The following is a 21684-nucleotide window of genomic DNA, read 5'->3' on the forward strand; positions in this document are numbered from 1 at the left end:
CAACATATTTAACATATTTAAGAGGGTTTGTCCAATTCTTGTCCCCCCAAAGTAAGGGCACAGTTGCCTCAAAGCTGCTGCCATTGCTACCGACACCCCATCCCTTTCCTTTGCTTTGTCCACTAACTCATCCCCCATTTCCTATTAATTATTTTCTTTTTCTTGTATTAAGTTGATTTAAAAATCACCATTAATTAATTTTATTATCAAAAAGAATATCACACTAACATTTGTTTCTATTATCACATAAATAACACATCCTTATATATAAAGAACCACACAGACTTGGAAAGCCCAACTCATTGATATCCTCTCCTCTCCAAAATCAAGCAAATAAGTAAGAGTTCTTTGAGGACTTGAAACAAGAAGAAAGACTTCAAGCTAGTGAGCGAAATGAATGCTATGTATGAGAAGAATATCGACCTGGAGGCCACTGAGCTCAGGCTAGGGCTGCCCGGAACATCGAAGAAGGAGATCACTTCAAGGAGCAAGAAGAGACCCTTGGATGAGTCCACTGAGGGAAGCTCATCGAATAATGATGACCGCCTCGAATGCTCGGCTCCTCCTCCTTCCAAGTAAGTTGCACCTTATATATTTGTTTTACAAGTTACATAGTGCATGGAATATGTATATTTCTATGGTTGCATTCTCATTGATGTATTCTAACCAAATTTTGATAATTCAGGGCGCAGATAGTCGGGTGGCCACCGATTAGATCGTACCGGAAGAACAGCCTGCATCAGAAGAAGGAAGAGGCTGAGGCCAAGGCCGGAGTTTACGTGAAAGTAAGCATGGATGGAGCCCCTTACCTGAGGAAGATGGATCTAAACATATACGAAGGATACCAACAGCTCCTCGAGGCTCTGGAGAACATGTTCAAGATCACCATAGGTATGCATACATACATCCCATTTATTCATGAAAATATGAGGTTTTTCTAACTTGATAAACTCCGACATAGCCAAAGTCGATATACTGAGTTATATTTATCGATACAGGCAAGTACTCGGAGAGGGAAGGATATAAAGGATCAGAATATGCACCAACTTATGAAGACAAAGATGGTGATTGGATGCTTGTTGGAGATGTTCCTTGGGAGTAAGTTCCTTCACCAGCACATATTCAGATTCATATATTTGTACGATAAAACAGATATATGTACATATATAGTATACAATTACTCATAAGGGTTTTATCCATTGCAGAATGTTCATACCTTCTTGCAAGAGACTGAGAATCATGAAAGGATCAGAAGCTAGAGGCCTGACTTGTGGACTGTGAACCAATTAAAACCAAAAGAAAATGAAAAACCGAAAATGGAAGACAAAAGTTCATGACTGTTGCCGAATTCCATGAAGGCGGGTTTAAGTGGCTATTTGAAACGATAATGGGGTAATTTGTAATGGAGGATTGTGCTTGAATTCGACACAAAATTCGCCATATGTTAACGTCCTTGAGATCACATTACCCAGTAACTCGTGACCACATGCCGTATACTATAGATCTCTGAGCTCTCCAGATCTAGTGGCTTTGCTGCGTTCTCGCTTGGCAAGGAACGTACAACTAAATCTTCAGGAAGTTCCTCTCGTCAAGGAAGCTCTACTCATAAGTTTGAAGCAATAAGATCCATGTGGTGAGACATCTTCATTGGACAAGAGCTTGACCTTAAGGTGGTCTCAGCCTCTTGTAAAAGCAGCTGTTGTTTCATACTAGGGATTGTTAATCCTTACATTAATTGTAATCCAGTTATGATACGGATCTAGGAAAAATTAAGGATCGTTTGTAAAGTTTGATTTTCTTAGTTGGTTTTTTTTTTTAATTAATACCAGGATACATACTTGTCCATGCATATACCGAAAATTAATTACGAGCCACAATTTTACATTTCTTTGTTCAGCAATTAAAATACATGGGAATCTCTCCGGTCGATGATTATTTTTAACTATGTAAAGCTTTTTCATCTCTTAATACATAAATTACTCTTCCTCGTCGTCCATCGACAGAAAAGGTTTACCGATAAAAGTACTCTTCCTCATCTCGGAGTCCCAAGCTATATTAACCAAAGTATATTTTCTTCACTTGCTACGTCGAGTACATTTCCACGTCTCCGAGTTCCTCGCTATAAACCTCATTAACCTGTATGTGGTGAATCCTGAACTCGATCGATTGCCAAAATCCCTTCTTTTATGCTGAAATCGTTGAATTCTTCCGCTTCTCCTCCGGGCGTCTTTTTAGGTCAAGAAATGGTTGAATTCGTACATTGCTAGCTAGCGCGACTGATCATGATGACTAGACAAGTTCCCTGAACTAGTGAAAGAAGAACACAAAGAAAATTTTATTTGACCCGAAAATAGAGAAAATTTAGTTATGGAGCCAATAAAAGATTTCTGGGACATTGCAATTCTTCTTTTGGAGCAATTTTTAATTGACAAAGTCATTCGGCTCCTTTTTTTTTTTGGGTCAAGAGATTTTCGGCTCCTTGCTGAGAAGGAAAGCCATCTAATTTGTCCAGTAAATAATGGGATATGTCTTTCGATGTCTCACAAGTTGTGTTTGGAAATTACTTTCGTGATCTTTTAGGAAATAAGAAAGGAATTCATTAAGTACTAGTTAAATAATCTCTTAATTATTTTGGTACAGAAAAATGCTATGAATATATACACGAATTAAAAACTCATTAAAAAAAGTGAAATATGAGACATATGTGAAAAGAATAGAATTGAATTAAAATATGTGAGCAAATATATAAATCAAAAGAAAATAAAAAATTCTCATATAAATGTGTGAAAAGATGAAATTTAAGGAAAATATGTGAACAAATATATATCAACCAAAAGAAAATAATACACATATGCACATATATATATTTTTTACGAAAATATCATAATAAAGTAAATAAAGAGAAAACCTAATGAAAACATTTTTGAAACAATCAAATTGATCGGTATTGATAGTGAATGCATATGCAACACAATGTACCTATAAAGTCTGCAAAAACCAACATGTCTTTACAAACAGAGATATGATGGTAAAGGTTCCTTGTAAACGGCGTCTATTTATATAGCTTCAATATATTCTATTAACTTTGTATGTGCAATATATGTCTTCAACTATATGTATACACGTTCATATAATATATCAAGCAACTATATACATATGTATATATATAGCTGCTAAATAAAAATTACAATGCATATTTCATCGTATCAAAATATATATGTATTTCTATAATGCAAGATTGTGTGTCATCATTAAATTCTATTATATATTTCATATATATAAAGGTGGTATTTTGGACGGTTATGTATACTATCAAAAGAATGTTATTAATATATTTTTGTTGCTTCAATTTTTATAATTTAAGAAATTCTTTCACTGCTTTCCTTGTAAGACTAATAACGAAATATTCATTTCTCTTAATAAGAAAGGTGATATCTTTAATATTTACATAATTAAAGTAAATATAATATTTGTATAATTAAAACGACAATGTGATTTCCCAAGAGAGACTATAATTCGACCACATAGCTACACAAGATACAAGTAAATCCCTTGTTTTATATATATGTGTGTGTATATATTGATATCTGATTAGGGGGCGATGATCGTACATTGCACTCCATGTGTCGACAGTTCGTTAATGTGCACTCGACCCGTCACATGCAGATAGATAATCGGACACGTTGTTCATCTAGTATGTTAGACCGATGGCTTGGGCAGACCCTAATAATTGAATTAGTTGATCATTCATTATTTTTCAAACAGACGAGAAATAAGGAAAAATAGATATTGGAAACAAATATATGGCTGAGGCGATCGCTTGAGCTGTCCTAATGATCAAAGCTTCATGTGATCCTACCCCCACAGAAGACCTTCTCCAAAGACAACAATATAATACTATTTCATAAATAATCGAAAATAATACAGCGAAAAATCTTTAATATCCAGACAGGCACATATAACTAACGAGGGCAAGATGGCCAAGAAACACGTTCACGGGCCGTATCTTCCGTCGTCCCTCGCCCCGTCGAGACTAATATCCATGTTGCCTGAATCTCTCTATAAAGCACGGAAAATCCTAAGCAACAATCCCCTGGTCCATCCGACCTCATCCGAGTTAGCATCTCGGAGCCAACTCCAGAGGTTGCATTTGGTCCCCCTATTGGGCCACTGGATGAATATTTCCACCGACTGTCACTGACTGATCTTTCGTCATCTTTGGGGCAAATAGCTGTCTGGTTGTTTATCACTTGATTCCAGGACAGAGGGATCGACAGATGGTTCATTATCTTCAGTATCGTGTCTCAAAACCACCACTGTAGAATGGCTCAGGTCCGGATTAGCTTCTCCCTTGCCTGAGTACTCTGCTTCTTCAGTTGAATCAGAAAAATATGACAAGCCGAATCTCTGCCCTTGTGTTAGTCCTGGGCAAAGGCCCTGCTCGATATAATAAAAGCTTTATCAAAATCGAATGACAGTAGAAGCACAAAGCAAGGCACAAACAAAAGTAGGAGGCACGTGCTGCTTTCACGCTCTTACGAATCCCCATTCTAGAAATCCAACCAGACCGTCAGGTTGTTCATACTAGGACTTGACTACTGCTCGGGCCAGTCCCCAGGGAAAACATACATGAACCCAAACCTACTTAACTGGGCAATTCTTGCTTTGAAACCATAATTCTGCCAGTTCAATGTCCATTTCAGTTCAGAATATGACGAGACAAGTAACCAAAGACTGACCTTAATCCCTGAAACGGGTGAAGAATCATGCGAAGATATCCCAGAGGGGTAATTTATGAGCGGCTGCGCTCTGTAGAATTTATAAGTCCCATTACTTCGCTCAGTATGAGGAGAAATGCCAGATTTACGGGATTCCCATCTGAAGTCATCACTTCTGCAGTAAGCCCCCAAATATGAGCAGTGTTCTCGTGCCAGGGATATTTGTGGGGTCATCGGCAACAAATGTCCTTCAGTGCTGAATATGTACCTATACTCGAGAAGATTCACGAAAAAAGAAAATGGAAAAAAAATAGAAAAGAAATAAGGACTATGTGACTATAGAATCAAATTTGCTATTGCTGAATTTGCAGAAATGCAAAATCTAAGTCAAACTTACTTGTATGGACCATTTTCAATGAGGTTATCAGGACCAGCGGCCAAATCGAACAGAAGCCACAAATATTTTACCTAATGAATTGAAGATTTAAGTACAAGAATGATCTGAAAATGAAATCATTCTATGAAAGGATGGTATCCCATGCAATTTGGTATTTTACAGTTTCTGCTAGGAAGAAGCTCTCCATGTGATCTTCTTGATTGTGAGTCTCGACATCCGAGATGTGGCAGTACCCACAAGGGCAGCGGGCCCCATACTGCAAGCTAGCAACCATGTCTCGTCCAGCATCGAGATACCTAGAAAGAGACACTTGAGCTCCAGTTTGAATAGAGTAGGTACTGAAAATTCAGATCCCAAGAGAGTAAATGATCGCCAAACAAATATCTCAGTTGCATTTAAAGTTGAGCACCTGGGATCTCGAGTAGCCTTGTAGAGCCAATACGTACTCTCGATTAGCTCGGGACGCAGTGGGTAACTCCTTTGCCCATGCTGAAAACCCAAGCATACATAAATTGTCGTTGGAAAAAGATGTGCAATAAACTACATAAATACAGGAGAGGTTGGGAAAAAAAACAATGCAAAGAAAGACTAGTGCAAATCTAAAGGCAAAACTAGACAACTTGATTGATGCAGTTTGGTTCGTGGATGTTGATTAATTGCAAGAGGCACTAATGCTAATAAAATAATACAAATTGAATATTTTCATACCTGAACATTGAGAGTGGCAAGGTTAAAACCCTCAGGGGTAAACCCGTATTTTTTCCAGACGCTGAAGAAGGCAGCTTGAGTTCGAATGGCAGGATCCAGATCCCCTGCCAGGACCTTCAAAACATACGAAGAAATGTTTTCCTTAGTGTTAGGTAATAAATATATTACCACGCATTCGTATATAAACCAGTCAACAAGTGGTATTTCAGAACTCAGAATTACAAGTCATTTCATGATGCAGAGGTACTAAGATGTCAAAGTAATACAGATTACATCTTACCTGAAGGCCGGGCCAGAAAGCCTGCAAACTATTAAACAATGGCCAGACTATGGCAGCAGAATCCATGTTTACCTCCACATACCTACAAGTGTTGAACAGGTCATCTCTGTCTCTGTATACTTTAATATGCAATACTTGAAAATAAACAGAACGAAGAAAGGGGAAAGGAACGTATATTTACATAGTGGCACATTATAGCCACGGGCTTTTCTTTACCAAGGATCATTGAAGAGATAGTGCATGGCAGCAGCATAAGCTTCTCGAAAGATGTACAGATACTCTTCCTCTCCGAATAAAAGATAGGCCTGAAATGATTGCTCTAAACAAATAAGCAAGCAGAATAAATAAAAAACAGCAAGGGGGGAAAAAACCGAAGCACATCCACTAAAACCTACCAGTAAATTGACAGAGATGGCACATGATCCACGTGTAACTTCAATGATTCCCAAGTTGGAAGAAAAGGTATTGAGGAAAAGAGCATTTTATTGGTGCAGACATATTTTAAAAGACAGATTACTAATAAGTACATGACATCTTCTATGATCAATTAAATTGACATTACTTGCAGGTCCATCAATCATTGCTTGCCCACCGTTTGAATTGATCCTGATCCTTGGATAATCAGTTACCATACTGGTGACTTAAACTGACCACTTAATTTCACCATTCAATAGATGTAAACTAACCTTCAAGAGATACTCATAAAATGAGTCAATGCTCGTCCCTATTCCCGCATCCTGCAAAGCATCAAGAGAAAGAAAATTTTATGGTAAGCTAGATGAGACATGAACCTTGCTTGAGAAGACATTAATATGCTTTTAAGTACTGCAGCAATTAACTAAAAGAAACTATTAGTGTAATTTCTTTTATTCTTTAACAAAAGAAAGCACATGTGTACACTACAGATAACTTATTGGAAAACTTCCACTTTCGATGTCCAAACTTGATCCTTTATAACATCATAAAATGCTTTGTAAAACTTGCTACTACTTGTACAAGTCGTTATGCAATACAATAATGATAAGCATTACCTTCTGAGTCCATTCACCAGTAAATACATTAATATGAGCACCAACTAAATTAAGCCTTGATCGGCGTGCCCACAGCCCATGGACAGCATTCTTCGTCACTTGCTCAAAAACTACCAATTCATGACATTCATACCATGAGAATCAAAAAAGCAAGAGGAATTTGCATAAACTATATCTCTAAAAGCTAATAACACCACAGGTTCAACATATGGGCCGTCCAAATAGGAACTGCATTTCCCCAGGTTCAATCAGAACATAAGAAAATAATTACTTGGATCATTTGTCAAGCGGCTCAGAATCCCAAACTCCAAGGTCAATGTCCCACCACCAGCTGTTGATGTGATCTGAAAATTGAGAGCTGTTATTTGACTAGTATTCCACATCAAAAAATCAGATAAGAAAAGACAGCCCATTCTCTCCACGCATTAAAAGATACAGCATAGTTTAAAGTTAGAACATGGCATAAAAGTGGCAAGGTACTCAATATGAGTCCCCATTCCTCCAAAGGAAAACAGAAAAGGCAGAGCATGACTCTTTCTACATAAAAAAAAAAAGAAGAAGAAAGAAGCAAGCCAGAATTGCAGAAGAGTCGTGCTGATATAAATAGATTTGTACTTAGCACAAGAGAGGCTTTGCCTTGCTTTCATGTTCATCAACCCCATGCAAAAGGTTCACAGATCCAAAAGGAATTCCTGTAAAAGAATCATCATATTATACATTAGATAAAAGTTAAAATAATAAAAAAAAGGAGTTTCCCATACATACATACATATATATATATATATATACATACATATGTATAAGGAGTTGTCCATCATAAAGTGGCTTTGATATTCATCAAAGGAAAAAAAAAATGTACAGTTCTGACAACATAGCATTTTCAGCTTAAAAAGTGAGAGAGCACATCTACATATATCAAAAATCTCCTCCTCTCACTCCCTTACCAATAAGCAAATTGCATAATCAACAGAAAATATCACCGCAATGGACATTTCAACATGATTCTCCTTTTCAAATAATGAGAAAAATCTAGGTAAAATTTTGCAGTTCGAGCACAGTAATATTCACAATATTACCAAAATGAACATAGGGTGAAAAAAAGACAAGCTTTTTATCATCCTACAACTATTGACTTACAGAACAAGAAGATCATTCAATAGCTTGTACCTGTAGGTGTTTCAAATGCGGGCAGCAGTCTTCGTGCAAGATCCTCAGCCAAATGAAGTAACTGATCATCATAGGTAGGTATTCTCATACCCTAGGAATAACAAACACATCATGATGTCAATCTCCAATTCATGGCGCAATAAAAGAGCAGCAATGAAAACATTATAGCAGGAGATATTCTCCTAAATTTGCTTCATTGTTCCTAACTTTCCTGAAATTCTTTACAATAAAAACCTATATGTTAACTAATTAAGAAAAGCGAATCAAAGGTAAAATTGTGAGGCTTTTAACACTCTGACACGAAAAGCAAGCCTCTGTTTACGAACAAAAACAGTATATTCGGTGTGCATGATTGAGTGTGTGTGTGTGTATTTGCATCTATAATTTGGAGATGGAACAAGGGAAGGAGTGAAGACGCAAAAACTAAGTTCTGCACCTAGTCACACCTACAACTTCATAAGCAGAATTGGATATTAGAACCTATGAAGGTAAAAGAGTAGAATAGTTAAAAAAAAAAATCATGCATCAAAAAATGGCCTTTATAAGCAATGTTGAGATGAAAGAACATGCTAGGAAAATGCAGAGGTCAAACACAGTTATACCGTGGCATAATCACTTGCAATCAGATGTGCAGACAGCAAACCTCCAAGGATTCTGATTGTTGTCTCAAATACAGACACTGTCTTGTTCTGCATGCCAGACACACGAGGCACCACATTTTAGTTCTACACATAAGTTCTCAATAACCAACAGGATAGTTTTATCAACTTCTAAAATATGGTTTCGAGATACAAGTATAGGAAGTTCCAAAATAGACATTCAGAACTCTTTTGCATTTACAACACAAAGAAAAGGTAATACTCACTATATCAAAGTGCAGATTTTTACCAATCCATTCAACGGAAGCAGCAAAATGTTCACGATCGCCAAGTAAAGCCAATGTGTCCAAAGAGTCGATCTAAGTTGATAAAAAATGATGCTCACTTAAAAAATTGATGAACTATGATAGACAAGAACAAAAAGGATAAAAAGAACTTCGCCCTTACCAGAGTCAAAGCGTAACTACCAAGTGTGTCCTCTCCTGTGCACGACATAGGCCTTAATTCATCATGAGGAAAAGCATGCTCCATGTATCCATCAAAAGCATGGTAGAACATTTCACGAACCTACAAGATATGCATTAAGCTAAAAATGAGAGACATAGTATAGCTGATAGTCAAAACAATGCATACGCAAACTCAAAGGGTTGATGAACATAACCAACCCAAGAATGGTTAGTGCACTTCATGAAGTGCAAACCAATAATCTCACTCTTATTGTGACCTGACTCAAAACAATACATATCCAACGTGCCATGTAATCTTATTGAACAACAGTTTTTCCCACTGATTACAATTACATAGATATGCAATTCCTACTTCAAATCATAATTGCAACGAACTGAAGTCTCTCCCATCACACCGAATTCGCAGAGTGTGAGAGCTGAGTGGCACTTTTCGTAGAACAATCAACTGTCCAAGCACATTACTGTGCGATTGGGTTTTCAGCTCCCAAATGCATTAAGCAGTATATTGTTTGGAGTTGCACTCCACGAAAAAACGAAAATATAAGAACTTTTTTAGCTCATGGTAGTTCCTTCATCAGAAATTGAATCTTTTTCCGAAGAAATTCCACGGGTAAGCACCAATGCACAGCGCAGTACCGATGAAACTGAACATTCTCGATTGGCATATACACTAATCACTCGATGAATACGGCTGATGAATTTTGACGGACCACTCAAATCAATTCCGAAGCACCAGACCAATTACCTCGTCCCGGAGCTCCCTTGCTTCCTCAGGCGTGACTCCATCCGCAAGGCTAGTAGGGAATACGGAAAGGAATAGGAGGAAGAAATGGATCAATGCCATCTCTCTCCTTCTCTGGGTCGATGTCTCGGAGGGAAGAGGTTTAGTAGACAAAATCCAGCCAGGCCGTTCCGTCGCTGGTCTCTCAGCTTCAAACATGCTAAGGACTCGCCGGAGCTCCGGTCTTATCGCCTTCTTTAATTTAATTTCTTCTTTTATTACGTCCGCAGGACTTGATAAGTAGAAAATTACAAATTGGCCCTCAATCCTTTTCACCTTCTACAGTTGCACCCAATTTTACTTTTTATCATGTCCTATCCAAGCACTAACATGTAATGTATCTTCTTTGTTTTGAACATTGACACATTGGCGTATAGAAATCTCCATACGTAAGAGAAACCATCTTTCTCGGTTTTCCAATTACAGAGGATCAAGGTAAAGAATTGCCTTTCGGAGTCGACAGAGCCGAAAGTTTTTATAATACGATGGAATAGAAAATGTTTACCAAGTAATATGAGCACATTGGGAGAAATGAATTTATATGACTGTTTGAGGGTTCGGGAAAAATAAAAAACCATGATTGTTCCTACAGTCTTTTTTTTGAAGTGATAGAATTAGAATCAATGAACCGTCGACAAATTGAGAGTCTGTCCACGTATCAAGAAAAAGCTACACTGCTATTGGATAACTAGCATGGCAAACTCCATGCACATCTCAAAATGATGCGAGTACATTATTTGCCAGAACCGGAAGTTGGCAGTTCTCTCCGAGAGAACGGACAAACCGCGGCGTAGTGTTTTATATCTTATCAATGACAGAAATGTGGCATGGCTGCTCTGTAAAAGAATGCAGCCATAGCCCACTGCATTGCTCAAAAGAACAGAAAAGAGACAGACAAGGAGAAGAATGTACGTAGAATAAATCGATTGAGGCTACAATTTACACGATGATCGGTTGTTCTCCTTCGAGTTCTGATATTACAATTAATGAATCCGTCATTTCTAGGGACAGAGGCTCCGCCTTTGGAATGGGGTTAATGAACTGCAACCAAAAAGTTTGAAACCAGTTAAGAGTTCCAACATAGGTAGTTTTACGCGAGAGATTCAACAAAACAGATCAATCATAACAGTGAATCACAGCTAAAAGATGGAACTCCTAGAAATCAATGGCCGTGATTAGGTTTACAGGACATAGAAACCATACCTTCTGGTTGTTTTTCACATAACCGATTGCGACTTCTCGTCTCAGGTATGCCCTTTCGGAAAGCTCATAGAATGATGGGTTCTCCCCCTTCTTCATGTAGAGGCTAATATCCTATCAACAAGATGCAGAGCAAGATAAAGATTTATGCAGACAATTCGAAAGTTTCTCAGCTATCAGAACAAGAGGCACTTTTTGATTCAGATAATCAAAGGCTGTAATGCAATTCCTTCTGAGACAACACATGGTATTGCATACAATCGGACTAGATTTATATCCAAAAAGAAGCATTTACCTTCAAATATATTTCGTCACCCTCTGCATCGAGAATGTCCTTCCAAACTCCATTTAGCTCGCTATTCTCAGCAACTGTGATAAAACTACTTGGTAAGAATCATTCTTTTTTTTCTTCCCCCCCAAATGAAAGAAATGCTGATAAATACTCTACCTTGAGCCGTCACAAGGCTCATTACTTCCTCTGCTGCTATGTAAGTGAGGGATGGTTTGATTCTTGTAATCTGCACCAGTCAACACTGTCAAGACAATTATCGTACGAAAAAACATGATCAACCAGATCACCTCAACATAAATGTGCAGAAGACTTACTTGCTTGCCCAGTTTTGAGTCTACTATCTCTGCAACTAGATTTTGTGCCTGCAACGAATAACTTGTTGTTATGCCATCTTTTAATTTCTAAAATAAACTTCAATACACTGAAACTGGTTGGAAATGTTCTATACAAAATACAAGAATACCTTCACTCCGAGTCGGTTACAAATGCTCTCAGCAAGGAGAAGAGAATATGCAGAATGCTTGTCTGCCCTCGATGGATCTGAAAACAGAGAACACAGCTAACCCTGATTGGAAAAATAAACAAAATATACGAAAAACTAGAGCATCGTGCAAAAACCAAAGATGTATGTGCATGTTCACCTCCAAGAAGCCATTCTCTGTCAGGAATTACAGCGATTGACAGGGGAACATCTTCCTTATTCTTGAAAGAGCTCTTTATCTCTGCTATAGTTTCCTTCAAGATATCGTAGTTCATTGGATTCCCTATCTGGTTGTAAAATAATTAGAAGTTAAGGTAAGAGGTGAAATGAGAAGACCTTTCAACTGAATGAACCAAAAGAGGATTACATACCCTGTGGGAAACCCTAACATTCTTAAGTTTTCCCTGCACAGAAAGGTTGCTTGCCTTGCTCCTCTCATCTATAGGAACATCCGATAGTATCTCCTGCCAACGGTGAAATCTGGTCTATTAAGTACCACTAAAACCTCGTAGATTCGTATTATATGATCAATATAGAAACACAAGAAAAAGCCTGCAAGCTAGTAAAAATTTGTCGAACTAGAGAGTAGATGTAGCGAGAAGATATTTAAGAACACTGCAGCATACCACTACACTACCCGGTCCAAGATAATTGTCATATTCTGCAATCATTTCTGGAACATCAGAGCGCCAACCAAGCAAAAGTACCCATTCTTTTGGTCCCGAGTTCCAATCAGATGCCTGTGTTGGTAGAAGTTCAAACAGTCAAGAAGCTAAAGAGAAGATGGAAGCAAACACCCTTCTTTAGTTTGATAAAGATGTAGACACATTTCACCCAAAAAAAAAAAAGATGCAGACACCTCCCCACTGTGAAGGGGGAAAAAAAAAATGTAACCTACTATAACCTGCTGATATGGCTGAAATGTAGAGCTTATTACTATATTCTAACGAAATAAATTCTAATGGAAAGATCTACCTTTGAGCCCCTTTTTTTCGATCGCTTGACTATATTTTCAAGTCGCATCTTTCTTAAATCCGCGGCAGTTGGCTTCTCATTATTTTCTTCAAGAGAGTCAAGAACCCAAAAGGAATTGCTTCCTTCTTTGATGGTATTTGGGGATGCGATTGGCAGCTTCCTTTTCCCATGAATGGGTGCAATGAACAAAACCTGCAGCTCAGAAAGTGAGAAAGATTATTCCAAAAATAATTGCATCTAGAAACAAAGAATATGGTGCTAAAAACACTGGTCCATCGATACTTAGAGAAAATTAATGCTATGCAGAGTCAAGTTATCAGAACTTACTTTGTCATCATGCCGGAGAATCTCGTGGTCACTTGGGTGAAATTGTATCTTCCCATTCCTATAGAGACCACATACAACAGCCTGCAACAAATAAATAGCCAACAGAAAACAAATAGGAATTAATTAAATAGCCAGAAGTACTCATTTGAATTATATAACACTTGGGTAGTTGAGATAACCTCTTGAAATCCTCGTCTTAATTGCCGATACTTTATACCAGTCAGATTGGGAAAACTGCAAAGATTAAATACATTTTCTGCAACGAGTATATGCCTAACATAGTCAGTGTAACGATAATCTCAGTTCAGAGAAACAAAGAATCTCAGAAAGGTAAAGGAGGCCTTTGCTTATTCCGAGAAAGCACATCTCATGTGGTTTAAATCTTTTTAGTGTTAAATTTATTTTAACCAGAATGAACTTTCTTTCAGAGTCAGCTATCATAGATAAACTTCATAATCATCAAACAAAACATGCAAGTTCCGGGGACCAGAATATTTTTTTTCTTTTCATGTCCGGCGCATATCAATTTGAATTGAATCCTAAAACTTAACTGATCCAGGAAAGAGTTAGGGAAAAATAGAAACCCTTGAAATATATACATAGACATGTTGAAGGAGATTTTTTATGTACTTTGGTAATTCAGCAAGTGCCTGTAGATCTTTATGAGCCCCTTTTGTCGAGAGCACTGGACGAATAACTTTGACGCAACACTTTCCACAGGCTCAACCTTCAACCCTGAGATTGACTTCAAAAGGTCACAAGTATTGGAATTTGAGACCTGCACATATTAAAGATAAAGGAGTTCAATCGAACAATATGGACAACAAATATGTACAGTTAATTTCAGTTAATTGAAGAAGACCAGAATAGAACTTAAAGGAATTTCCGTCACAGCACCTCCACAATAGTGGGCACCGATTCCATCTTTGGAATCGGTTGAAGAGCTAGAACTGATAAGAATGCATCTGTATCAACTTCATACCTATCATCAAGAATCCAAACTCCATGAAAATAGAGGAACAGATTAATAGATTTTTGTTATTTATCAAGGGATTATAATGCAGTTCGTAATTTGCAATTAAGCTCTCACCGCTCTCCCTGTGCTGGCAATATTATTATGGCTCTTGCCCTGTTTGCTGCAGCTCTTTCGAATGATTTCGTTAAGCTAAGACTGCAACTGCATGTAAGAAGAAAATAAGACAAGATGCTAAAGAGTGCAATCTTGATAATCCCTGGAAATGTTAGAAGAAGAAAAGCAAAATTGGAAACCATAACTATCTAACAAGAATTTTGTTAGTAACATGGTGGAATCAAGAGCTTTTGTGAATAAGTGTGAGAGAGAGTACATCTAAATAACTGAATGACTCGAACCTCTTAGTAAGGACATCAATGTGGCTGAGATCCTTTGCAATATTATCAGCAATCTTATCCATCTGCTTCCTCGGAAGGTCAGACATAAGAAGAATCCTCTGCCTCCTGCAAAATGATTTGTAACAAAATCATTTGAAGCCAATCATTAAAATGATAAAGAACCTGAGTAGAAAGGAATTTACCTAGCTTTGGCAGTGCCTAAGCGTACAGCAAACTCGTGGTACTTATTCAGCTGCTTTAGGATGAAGCCAAGATGACTGTTTACTCCGCAGACTATTATATGATCCGACTCTAGGACTTGGATTTGTGCCCCTTCTCTTATCTTTTGCACATTGTTCTATGTAAACAGAAATGTATGTGAATCAACCAAACAATCCTACAGTTACTATTCATTATTTTAAGGTTTGAGGAGATTACCCTGAATTGCTCAGTCATAGTGCTAAGAAGGCGAGAATAAAACAGTATTCCCCATATAGCAAGTGTGAAGCCGATGACCCTTTCAACACGTGTTCTTTGCTGCATTTCATCAGAAATCCTCAGAAGGTGGTCCCAAAAACAAAAAGAACTCCTCAGAAAATCTTCCAAAAACTTGCAGGACAAAAGCAAATATGTCATCTCACTCTTAAATGAGAGGAGGAAGAACACAGACATGCCCATGCCTCCCAAAAGCAATCCTCAAGTGAGTCTTTACTTCCCCTGTTAATCGAAATGCAAGATAATTAGAACCCAAACCCATTATTACATTTGGCTGTAGTTTTCAACTGCAATATTTCCACTTTCATAGAAGCACAGAATTCATAAAACAACAATTAAGAAAGTCAAGTATCTTACCGGAACTTAAAGAATAGAAAACCACCGATGAGAACAAACGAGAAGCATGCTGCAAGGAGCACTATGAGGAACCTGAAAGCATTTACTGTAAACACTTCAGTTATTCAAGTAATAAATTTGAAAGATGTAAATGCCATAGGTATGGCATAACCAAAACTGGGGAGAGGTGGAACTAATATTGAAACTTGTAATATATGCAGAAAGATAGAGACTCGTTTTGTAGCATTTACAGCGGACTTCCAAACAACGAGAATTGATGATTTCTGGATGAACATATTATAGGATGAAAACAATCACAAACTTCACCTACGTGGCAATGTTTCTCTCGAGTTGGATGTTGAATAAATAGATAAGCCGTGCGAAGTTCCACTGAATATCTTGGAGTGAAGGCAAAGATACATCCAAATTGAGCGGTTTTGGTTTATTTAAGGAATTAGACATGCAGGCGAACGGTATTGTTGCTGCCCCTAAATTCTGAACCACACGAGGTACCAAATGTTGAATTATCTTTATCAGTGTGTTAGCAGGATTCGACTGGACCATCCTGAGAAAGGCATATAACATCACAGGACTCGTCACGAACTTGATGCTGTGGCCCTGCATATGAATGGGTTATTGTAAAGCCTTAGATGACAAGAAATCATCACAAATTCACACTGTTTTTAAGGATTCCCCCCCCTCCCCGCCCCTCCCCAACCACACCCCCCCCACCCCCCCCCCCCCCCCCCCCCCCCCCCCCCCCCCCCCCCCCCCCTCTCTCCTTTTGTAAGAAGTATTATCTCATTATGACGTATTGTGGTATCCATCTTGCAGGTTTCAGTTCACTACTGAAGTCCTTTTACACTCACCTGAAGATTCCTATTCTGGCCAGTGTTCAGAAGTTTTGCACCCAAACTGTCCGAGTTACTGTCACATCTTCTAGAGCATAGCTGCTCTGTTCTCTCAGAGCTGCCCTCCCATTTCTCTGAGAGTAGATCAAATCAGCATTAAGTCAACAAGGAAGTAGATACGGTAACTTAAGCATTTAGAAGACAAAGCACACCTATCACAAAACATTACTACGGAGGACCTTGATAAACATTAGTAACTTTCATAACGATTCGCTTAATACAATGTTGGCTTATTCATTTCTCGATCTTGACCAACCTAGAGCCGCTGACACAGTTTTATTGTATAAGCTCTCTACAGAAGAGAAATACAAGTAGAACTAGACCATGGAACTTCAGGAACTTGAAGAGATCACTTTGAGAGTACTATTTCATAGAGTTTTCCTATAAGCACTGCAATTCACCATTTCTCAGTCTTAGCAAGCTGGGGAATATACCTGCCCTGTCACCCGCAGGATTGTTGCATGCTCGGATTGCAGGATTGGTCCAAAAACATCGGAATCGGATGTATCTCCTGTAAAGTTTCAATCTTTTCGATGAATCGTACATAAGTTGTGAACAATTTCCGAAGGAAGCATAAAAAGGTGGAACAGAAAAGACTGAAAACTTCGTCAGTCATCCTTACAAGTTTGAGACAGCCTCAGACAAGAAAATTGCATCAATTAATAAACTCGGTAAAATAAAAAAAAAGTCATCAAATTTTTCGTCAGAAATTTTACACAAGCACCAGCATTTACGAGTATTTAGCTCACTCGCCTCCAATACTCATAAGCAAGAGATTTTTAAATGCAGGAAAAGCCAGGAAAGAAACCAAAATGAATCAACAACAAATGAAGCATTTCATCGAACATAAAGGAGAAGCGCTAAAAGAGAGTAAGGAATTCAATCAGGATTACCCGTTAGGCGAAGAAGAAGAAGAATGGCGGGTAAGGGTCGGAACTCGAGGTGGCAAAATCAACTGCTGGCAGCTCTGCAGCTGACCCAGCAACATCTCTATCTCTCTCTCTCTCTCTCCCTCCCTCCCTCGCTCTTTCTGTGGAAGTCAAGCAGAGTTTTGTTGCATCACACAAAGTGATGAAGAAGAAGAAGAAGAAGAAGAAGAAGAATGGATGGGGATAGAAAATGCGACAGCTTTTCTCATTCTCTGGCTGTTGGGTTTTGGGGAAGATAGATCGCGAGGGAGACAGTGCGCTGCAGGGGGGACCAAAGGCTTGGACACTTCGACACTCCCTCGGCTCCGTCGTTCATCGTATGCGTACGTACGCACCCTGAAATTAACGTTGTTCTGTTTCAGTAGCGCTTGGGAGTTGGGACAATATATAAACATCGTTACATACATGCTAATTATATGTGATGCCGCAAATACCTGAACGTATCCGTAAATCACACGATCTTGTACTGGACTATGACTCCGAGCCGGTTGCCTCATGAATGGTAGGAAAACACAAAATAAAGGATTACAGGGTAATGATAGTCGAATCTCGAATCTCTTCATATTAGTTAAAAGTGAGTGTCGCAGTGAGGTCCCCCGTTGAAATCGGTCTATTCTATTAGTTAAACTAATACTAAGTTTTAATTTTCAAGGACAACTATAATTATAGTTATGCGGTTTGATGATAATTGAACTGTGGCTAATCACACCTATATATATATATATATATATATATATATATAAAAGAATGGAAAACCGTCATGTTACTCATAAAACAAATTAATTTTCTCGGGATCAGACAGATGGATCCTCGTATATACAAATTAAAAAATATACATTAATATCAAACAAAAAATAAAATAAAATAATTCCATGTACTTGCCGGATTCCCATTATTAGTTAAAAAAGATTGTGAATATCAAATGGATGAGTGCCCAATTATAAAATCTTGAAATGATTCAGAAGTCCGAGTTCTGAGCACATACAAGTTTCATTAACAACGAGAAAATTGGGCATGATCAGCACGCTAAACACTCTTATTAATTATTTATTATTACGGAGGGAAAGCTAATTATAGCTCAAACTCCTCGGCGAAAATAGAAAGAGAAAATCCACCTACCAGGCAACATTACAAGAGTTGTTGAGGAAGGAAGTTGGCCGTTGGATAGTTAATTTTGACACGTAAATTCCGGATCGAACGGACTTCATTATAGCTGGCCACCTCGACAATGCAGCACGAATATCATATGAACAAGTTGTGTGTATATACATATATATCCATTTGCAAGACACGAGTGATTAAAAAGAATAGCGCACATGATAATTGCATACCTGCCACATGTTTATTTCATTCAACAAAACTTTGATTACATACACAAACAGTCTGTAATCATGAAAAGGTGGAGAGTGCTTTGACTTCCCCGACCTTCTTTCTGCACTATATTTTTCTTATAATCTTTTTAAATAATAAAGAGTTAAATAGAGTTTTTTTTAAAAATAATTTAATAATTCATTTCTCATGAAATACTGAAACATAGTCGTATTTTTTTCGATATGTATCATGATATCTAGAAGCTCATCGGGTTCCGACTAACCCAATTCGAGCAGGATCGGTCCACGAATTGGATAAAACTCTCACAACATAAATTCTTTATTGCTTTTCCTGGCAAAATGGTATTAGAGCCCGGAAAAGCCCTGCAGGTCACGGGTTCGAAATCCAAAAAATCAATGTGAGGATCGTCCGCCGAAAAGAGCTCCGCGAGGAGCATGGTGGGCTTTGGGATGAGTATAGGTGATTCTATATCCTCACACGGACAGCTATTTTTTCGTAGCGAAACAAGACTCGAATTCGAGACCTTATTCAAGGGAAATAAACACCAAACCGTTTGAACTAATTCATGTCAGGAATAGTCGTATTTAAATATGATAAGACGTTACGTTATACAGCTGGTATATGTACCTATGGAGCTACGGTACATATAGTTCAGGACGATACATGTTTTCATCTCATCTCGTTTTTGCAGATCGTGCTGTAACGGCAGCCATAAGAACCACAAAGAACTTAATTCGGCAGATAATGTCCTGCTATATGGTCCCCATCAACTGATCCACCTCACACAGCATGTCCGGATCGAAAACCCCCGTGATGTAGATGTCTCATATGGCCCTTTCTGCCTTTTCCATCACTCACTTATAAACAGACGTGATATATTTCTGCTGAGACCATTGGCAAGGGAATGTTAATGGCTAATTTTATGCTCTCTTCGATATATATATGTGTGTGTGTGCACGTACATTTTTCATGGCGCATCTTCTCTATTATGCAATGATACGCTCCTGAATTATTTGCGGAGAGTCTAGCATGATCTCATGTCTCGTTTTTGCAGATCGTGCTGTTACGGCAACCATAAGAACCACAAGGAACTTAATTCGGCAGATAATATCTTGCTATATGGTCCGGATCAAAACCCTCGCGATGTAGATGTCTCATACGGCCCTTTCTGTCTCTTAGCATGGCCTCATGTCAGACTGATACCAATTTGGCCTCTAGTTGGGTGACCGGCAATTGTCAGTTGAAGCAGTCACCTTTCAATGCGTTAAAAAAAAAAAATGGAGACACAGGGGCCACCGCCCCTCGATTCCAGGCCGATGGCTATCGCCTAGGGGTGTAAACGAGTCGAGTCGAGCCCAAATATACAAGGTTCAAGCTTGGACTTGTTAAACTTTTCTTAGGCTCAAGCTTGGGCTTGAACTTGATAGAGCTTAAAAGTCCGAGTTTGAACTCGGCTCATCAGACAAATCAAAGACTTGGGCTCAGCTCTTATAAAGCTTGGTCAATGAGCCAAGTTCAGTAAAAAAGTCGAGGTCAAGCTCGGCTCAGACTTGAGATCGAGCGCGAGTCGGGTTTAGGCTTGAGTTTGGCTCATTTAGGCTTGGAAAAGAAAAGACTATAAGTTAAATTTTAAAACAACAAATATTATACAAAATATAATCCAAAAATATTAATTACAACTTGATAGTGGACTTAGTAATGAAAGATTCGTGCGATTATCAATATCAATTTTGCACTTAGCGTTTCCTTTTGTTATTTTCCTATAATAATGATAATAATAATAATACTTCGGTTCCATAAAGTTTCTCCTCGATGGGGCTATTCGATGGAAACGTGAACTACATGAATTTGTGGCCAACATTTTCAATGAGAGGACACTATAGATGATCAGAAGAGCATAGAGTTGCTTCCTTTTGGTCTGTGTATGGATTCCTTAGCATTCTGTACATTAAATATTTTGGGTGTTAATGCTTTGAAATTGAAAGTATTGGGCTCTTCTTATTTTTATTCTTTTCTTTCTAAGGTTAGATAAAAGAACTTGGTCATGTTTCTCTGTTTTCGGTTGAACATCCAGTTCAAGTGTATGACTATTTCCCTCTTGATTCGGAGTTGGTACTGTTCATCTCACAGCTGCAGACTGTTAATTTGCGTGAAAAGGTATGAGGAGGACATGGTACATGGAGGGAGCAGTGGGCAAGAACGATCAGGGACACGGGTTGTTTTCTTTTGGTTTCACGGTTTGTTGGGTTAAATCTGCAGGTTTACCCAAGGAAGAAGGTCCAATGTGTAGCAAGTGCAGTGAAATTTGATGGTTACTGCTTGTCTACTTGAAAATTTGCTGTTGAAATGATCACTCTGTTAAATTGCAGGGTTTTCGTAAATGTATCTACATATTAGAGCATCCATGGTGGATGCTTAAAGGCGTCCTAGCTCGTGAGCCCTACAATGGATTCTGCTGTTCGAAGATGCTGACGCTTTTCGTTAATTCTTATTTGCCCATAAACCGGGAACTTCTGAGGCCTTCCTGCATACTGTAGCTAGAGAATAAGAATAAATAAAACTACTAAAAATTAATGGAGAAAAGATTTTTTATTAAATTATGAAATAATAATAATAAATATTCAATGTATATAAATAAAAAAAGTCTTACCGTTACAGAATCGATGTCCATAATGTACCTTGAATAAAGATCATGTCAAAACGATAAATATCGAAACGATCAATCCGGAATAAAGTTTATTCAGCAAATCAAAGTTCAATCCAGAAAAAAAGAAAATTTCGAGGAAGATTATTAAAACAATCAAAATATCATAGCAATTAGTTTGAAATTTGCAATTAAAAAATTCTTTCTATGAGTCAAAATATCAACAATGAAAAAGAACAATTTGGAGAAGAAAGGAAAAAAAAA

At 38.0% G+C, this 21684-nt stretch overlaps 3 protein-coding genes across 5 annotated transcripts; 1 reads left to right on the forward strand and 2 right to left on the reverse strand.

Moving 5' to 3' along the window:
* The first annotated feature begins 278 nt into the window (after positions 1-278).
* Positions 279-1884, forward strand: LOC116194724 (auxin-induced protein 22D-like). The gene is made up of 4 exons (XM_031523610.1): positions 279-575; positions 686-891; positions 999-1098; positions 1206-1884. The coding sequence occupies exons 1-4, from the start codon at positions 394-396 to the stop codon at positions 1279-1281; spliced, it is 564 nt and encodes a 187-aa protein (XP_031379470.1). The 5' UTR covers positions 279-393; the 3' UTR covers positions 1282-1884.
* Positions 1885-3773: 1889 nt separating this feature from the next.
* LOC116196914 (alpha-mannosidase I MNS4) lies at positions 3774-10322 on the reverse strand. Of its 2 annotated transcripts, XM_031526859.1 has the most exons (17): positions 10113-10322; positions 9348-9467; positions 9167-9259; positions 8904-8990; positions 8302-8392; positions 7771-7826; positions 7406-7478; positions 7135-7244; positions 6790-6840; positions 6320-6408; positions 6104-6185; positions 5824-5937; positions 5525-5604; positions 5276-5411; positions 5116-5186; positions 4740-4986; positions 3774-4437 (listed from the first exon to the last, which is right to left on the reverse strand). In XM_031526859.1, the coding sequence occupies exons 1-17, from the start codon at positions 10305-10307 to the stop codon at positions 4213-4215; spliced, it is 1920 nt and encodes a 639-aa protein (XP_031382719.1). In that variant the 5' UTR covers positions 10308-10322; the 3' UTR covers positions 3774-4212. The 2 variants fall into 2 exon arrangements, with proteins under 2 accessions (XP_031382719.1, XP_031382720.1); XM_031526860.1 differs by lacking the exon at positions 9167-9259.
* A 482-nt stretch (positions 10323-10804) lies between these two features.
* On the reverse strand, positions 10805-17794 carry LOC116197187 (putative ion channel POLLUX-like 2). 2 transcript variants are annotated; one of them, XM_031527238.1, is made up of 24 exons: positions 17409-17794; positions 16950-17026; positions 16474-16589; positions 15936-16222; positions 15626-15697; positions 15415-15490; positions 15212-15310; positions 14977-15131; positions 14795-14899; positions 14514-14600; positions 14321-14405; positions 14054-14201; positions 13603-13679; positions 13424-13504; positions 13097-13288; positions 12748-12861; positions 12493-12585; positions 12282-12408; positions 12104-12180; positions 11955-12002; positions 11797-11866; positions 11644-11717; positions 11352-11462; positions 10805-11189 (listed from the first exon to the last, which is right to left on the reverse strand). In XM_031527238.1, the coding sequence occupies exons 1-24, from the start codon at positions 17501-17503 to the stop codon at positions 11088-11090; spliced, it is 2568 nt and encodes an 855-aa protein (XP_031383098.1). In that variant the 5' UTR covers positions 17504-17794; the 3' UTR covers positions 10805-11087. The 2 variants fall into 2 exon arrangements, 1 of the variants encoding a protein (XP_031383098.1); XR_004155001.1 differs by lacking the exons at positions 10805-11189; positions 11352-11462 and having other exon boundaries at positions 11687-11717; positions 11797-11881.
* Between the last annotated feature and the right edge of the window lie 3890 nt (positions 17795-21684).

Source organism: Punica granatum, chromosome 2 (genome assembly GCF_007655135.1).
Source record: "Punica granatum isolate Tunisia-2019 chromosome 2, ASM765513v2, whole genome shotgun sequence".
Lineage (NCBI taxonomy): Eukaryota > Viridiplantae > Streptophyta > Magnoliopsida > Myrtales > Lythraceae > Punica > Punica granatum.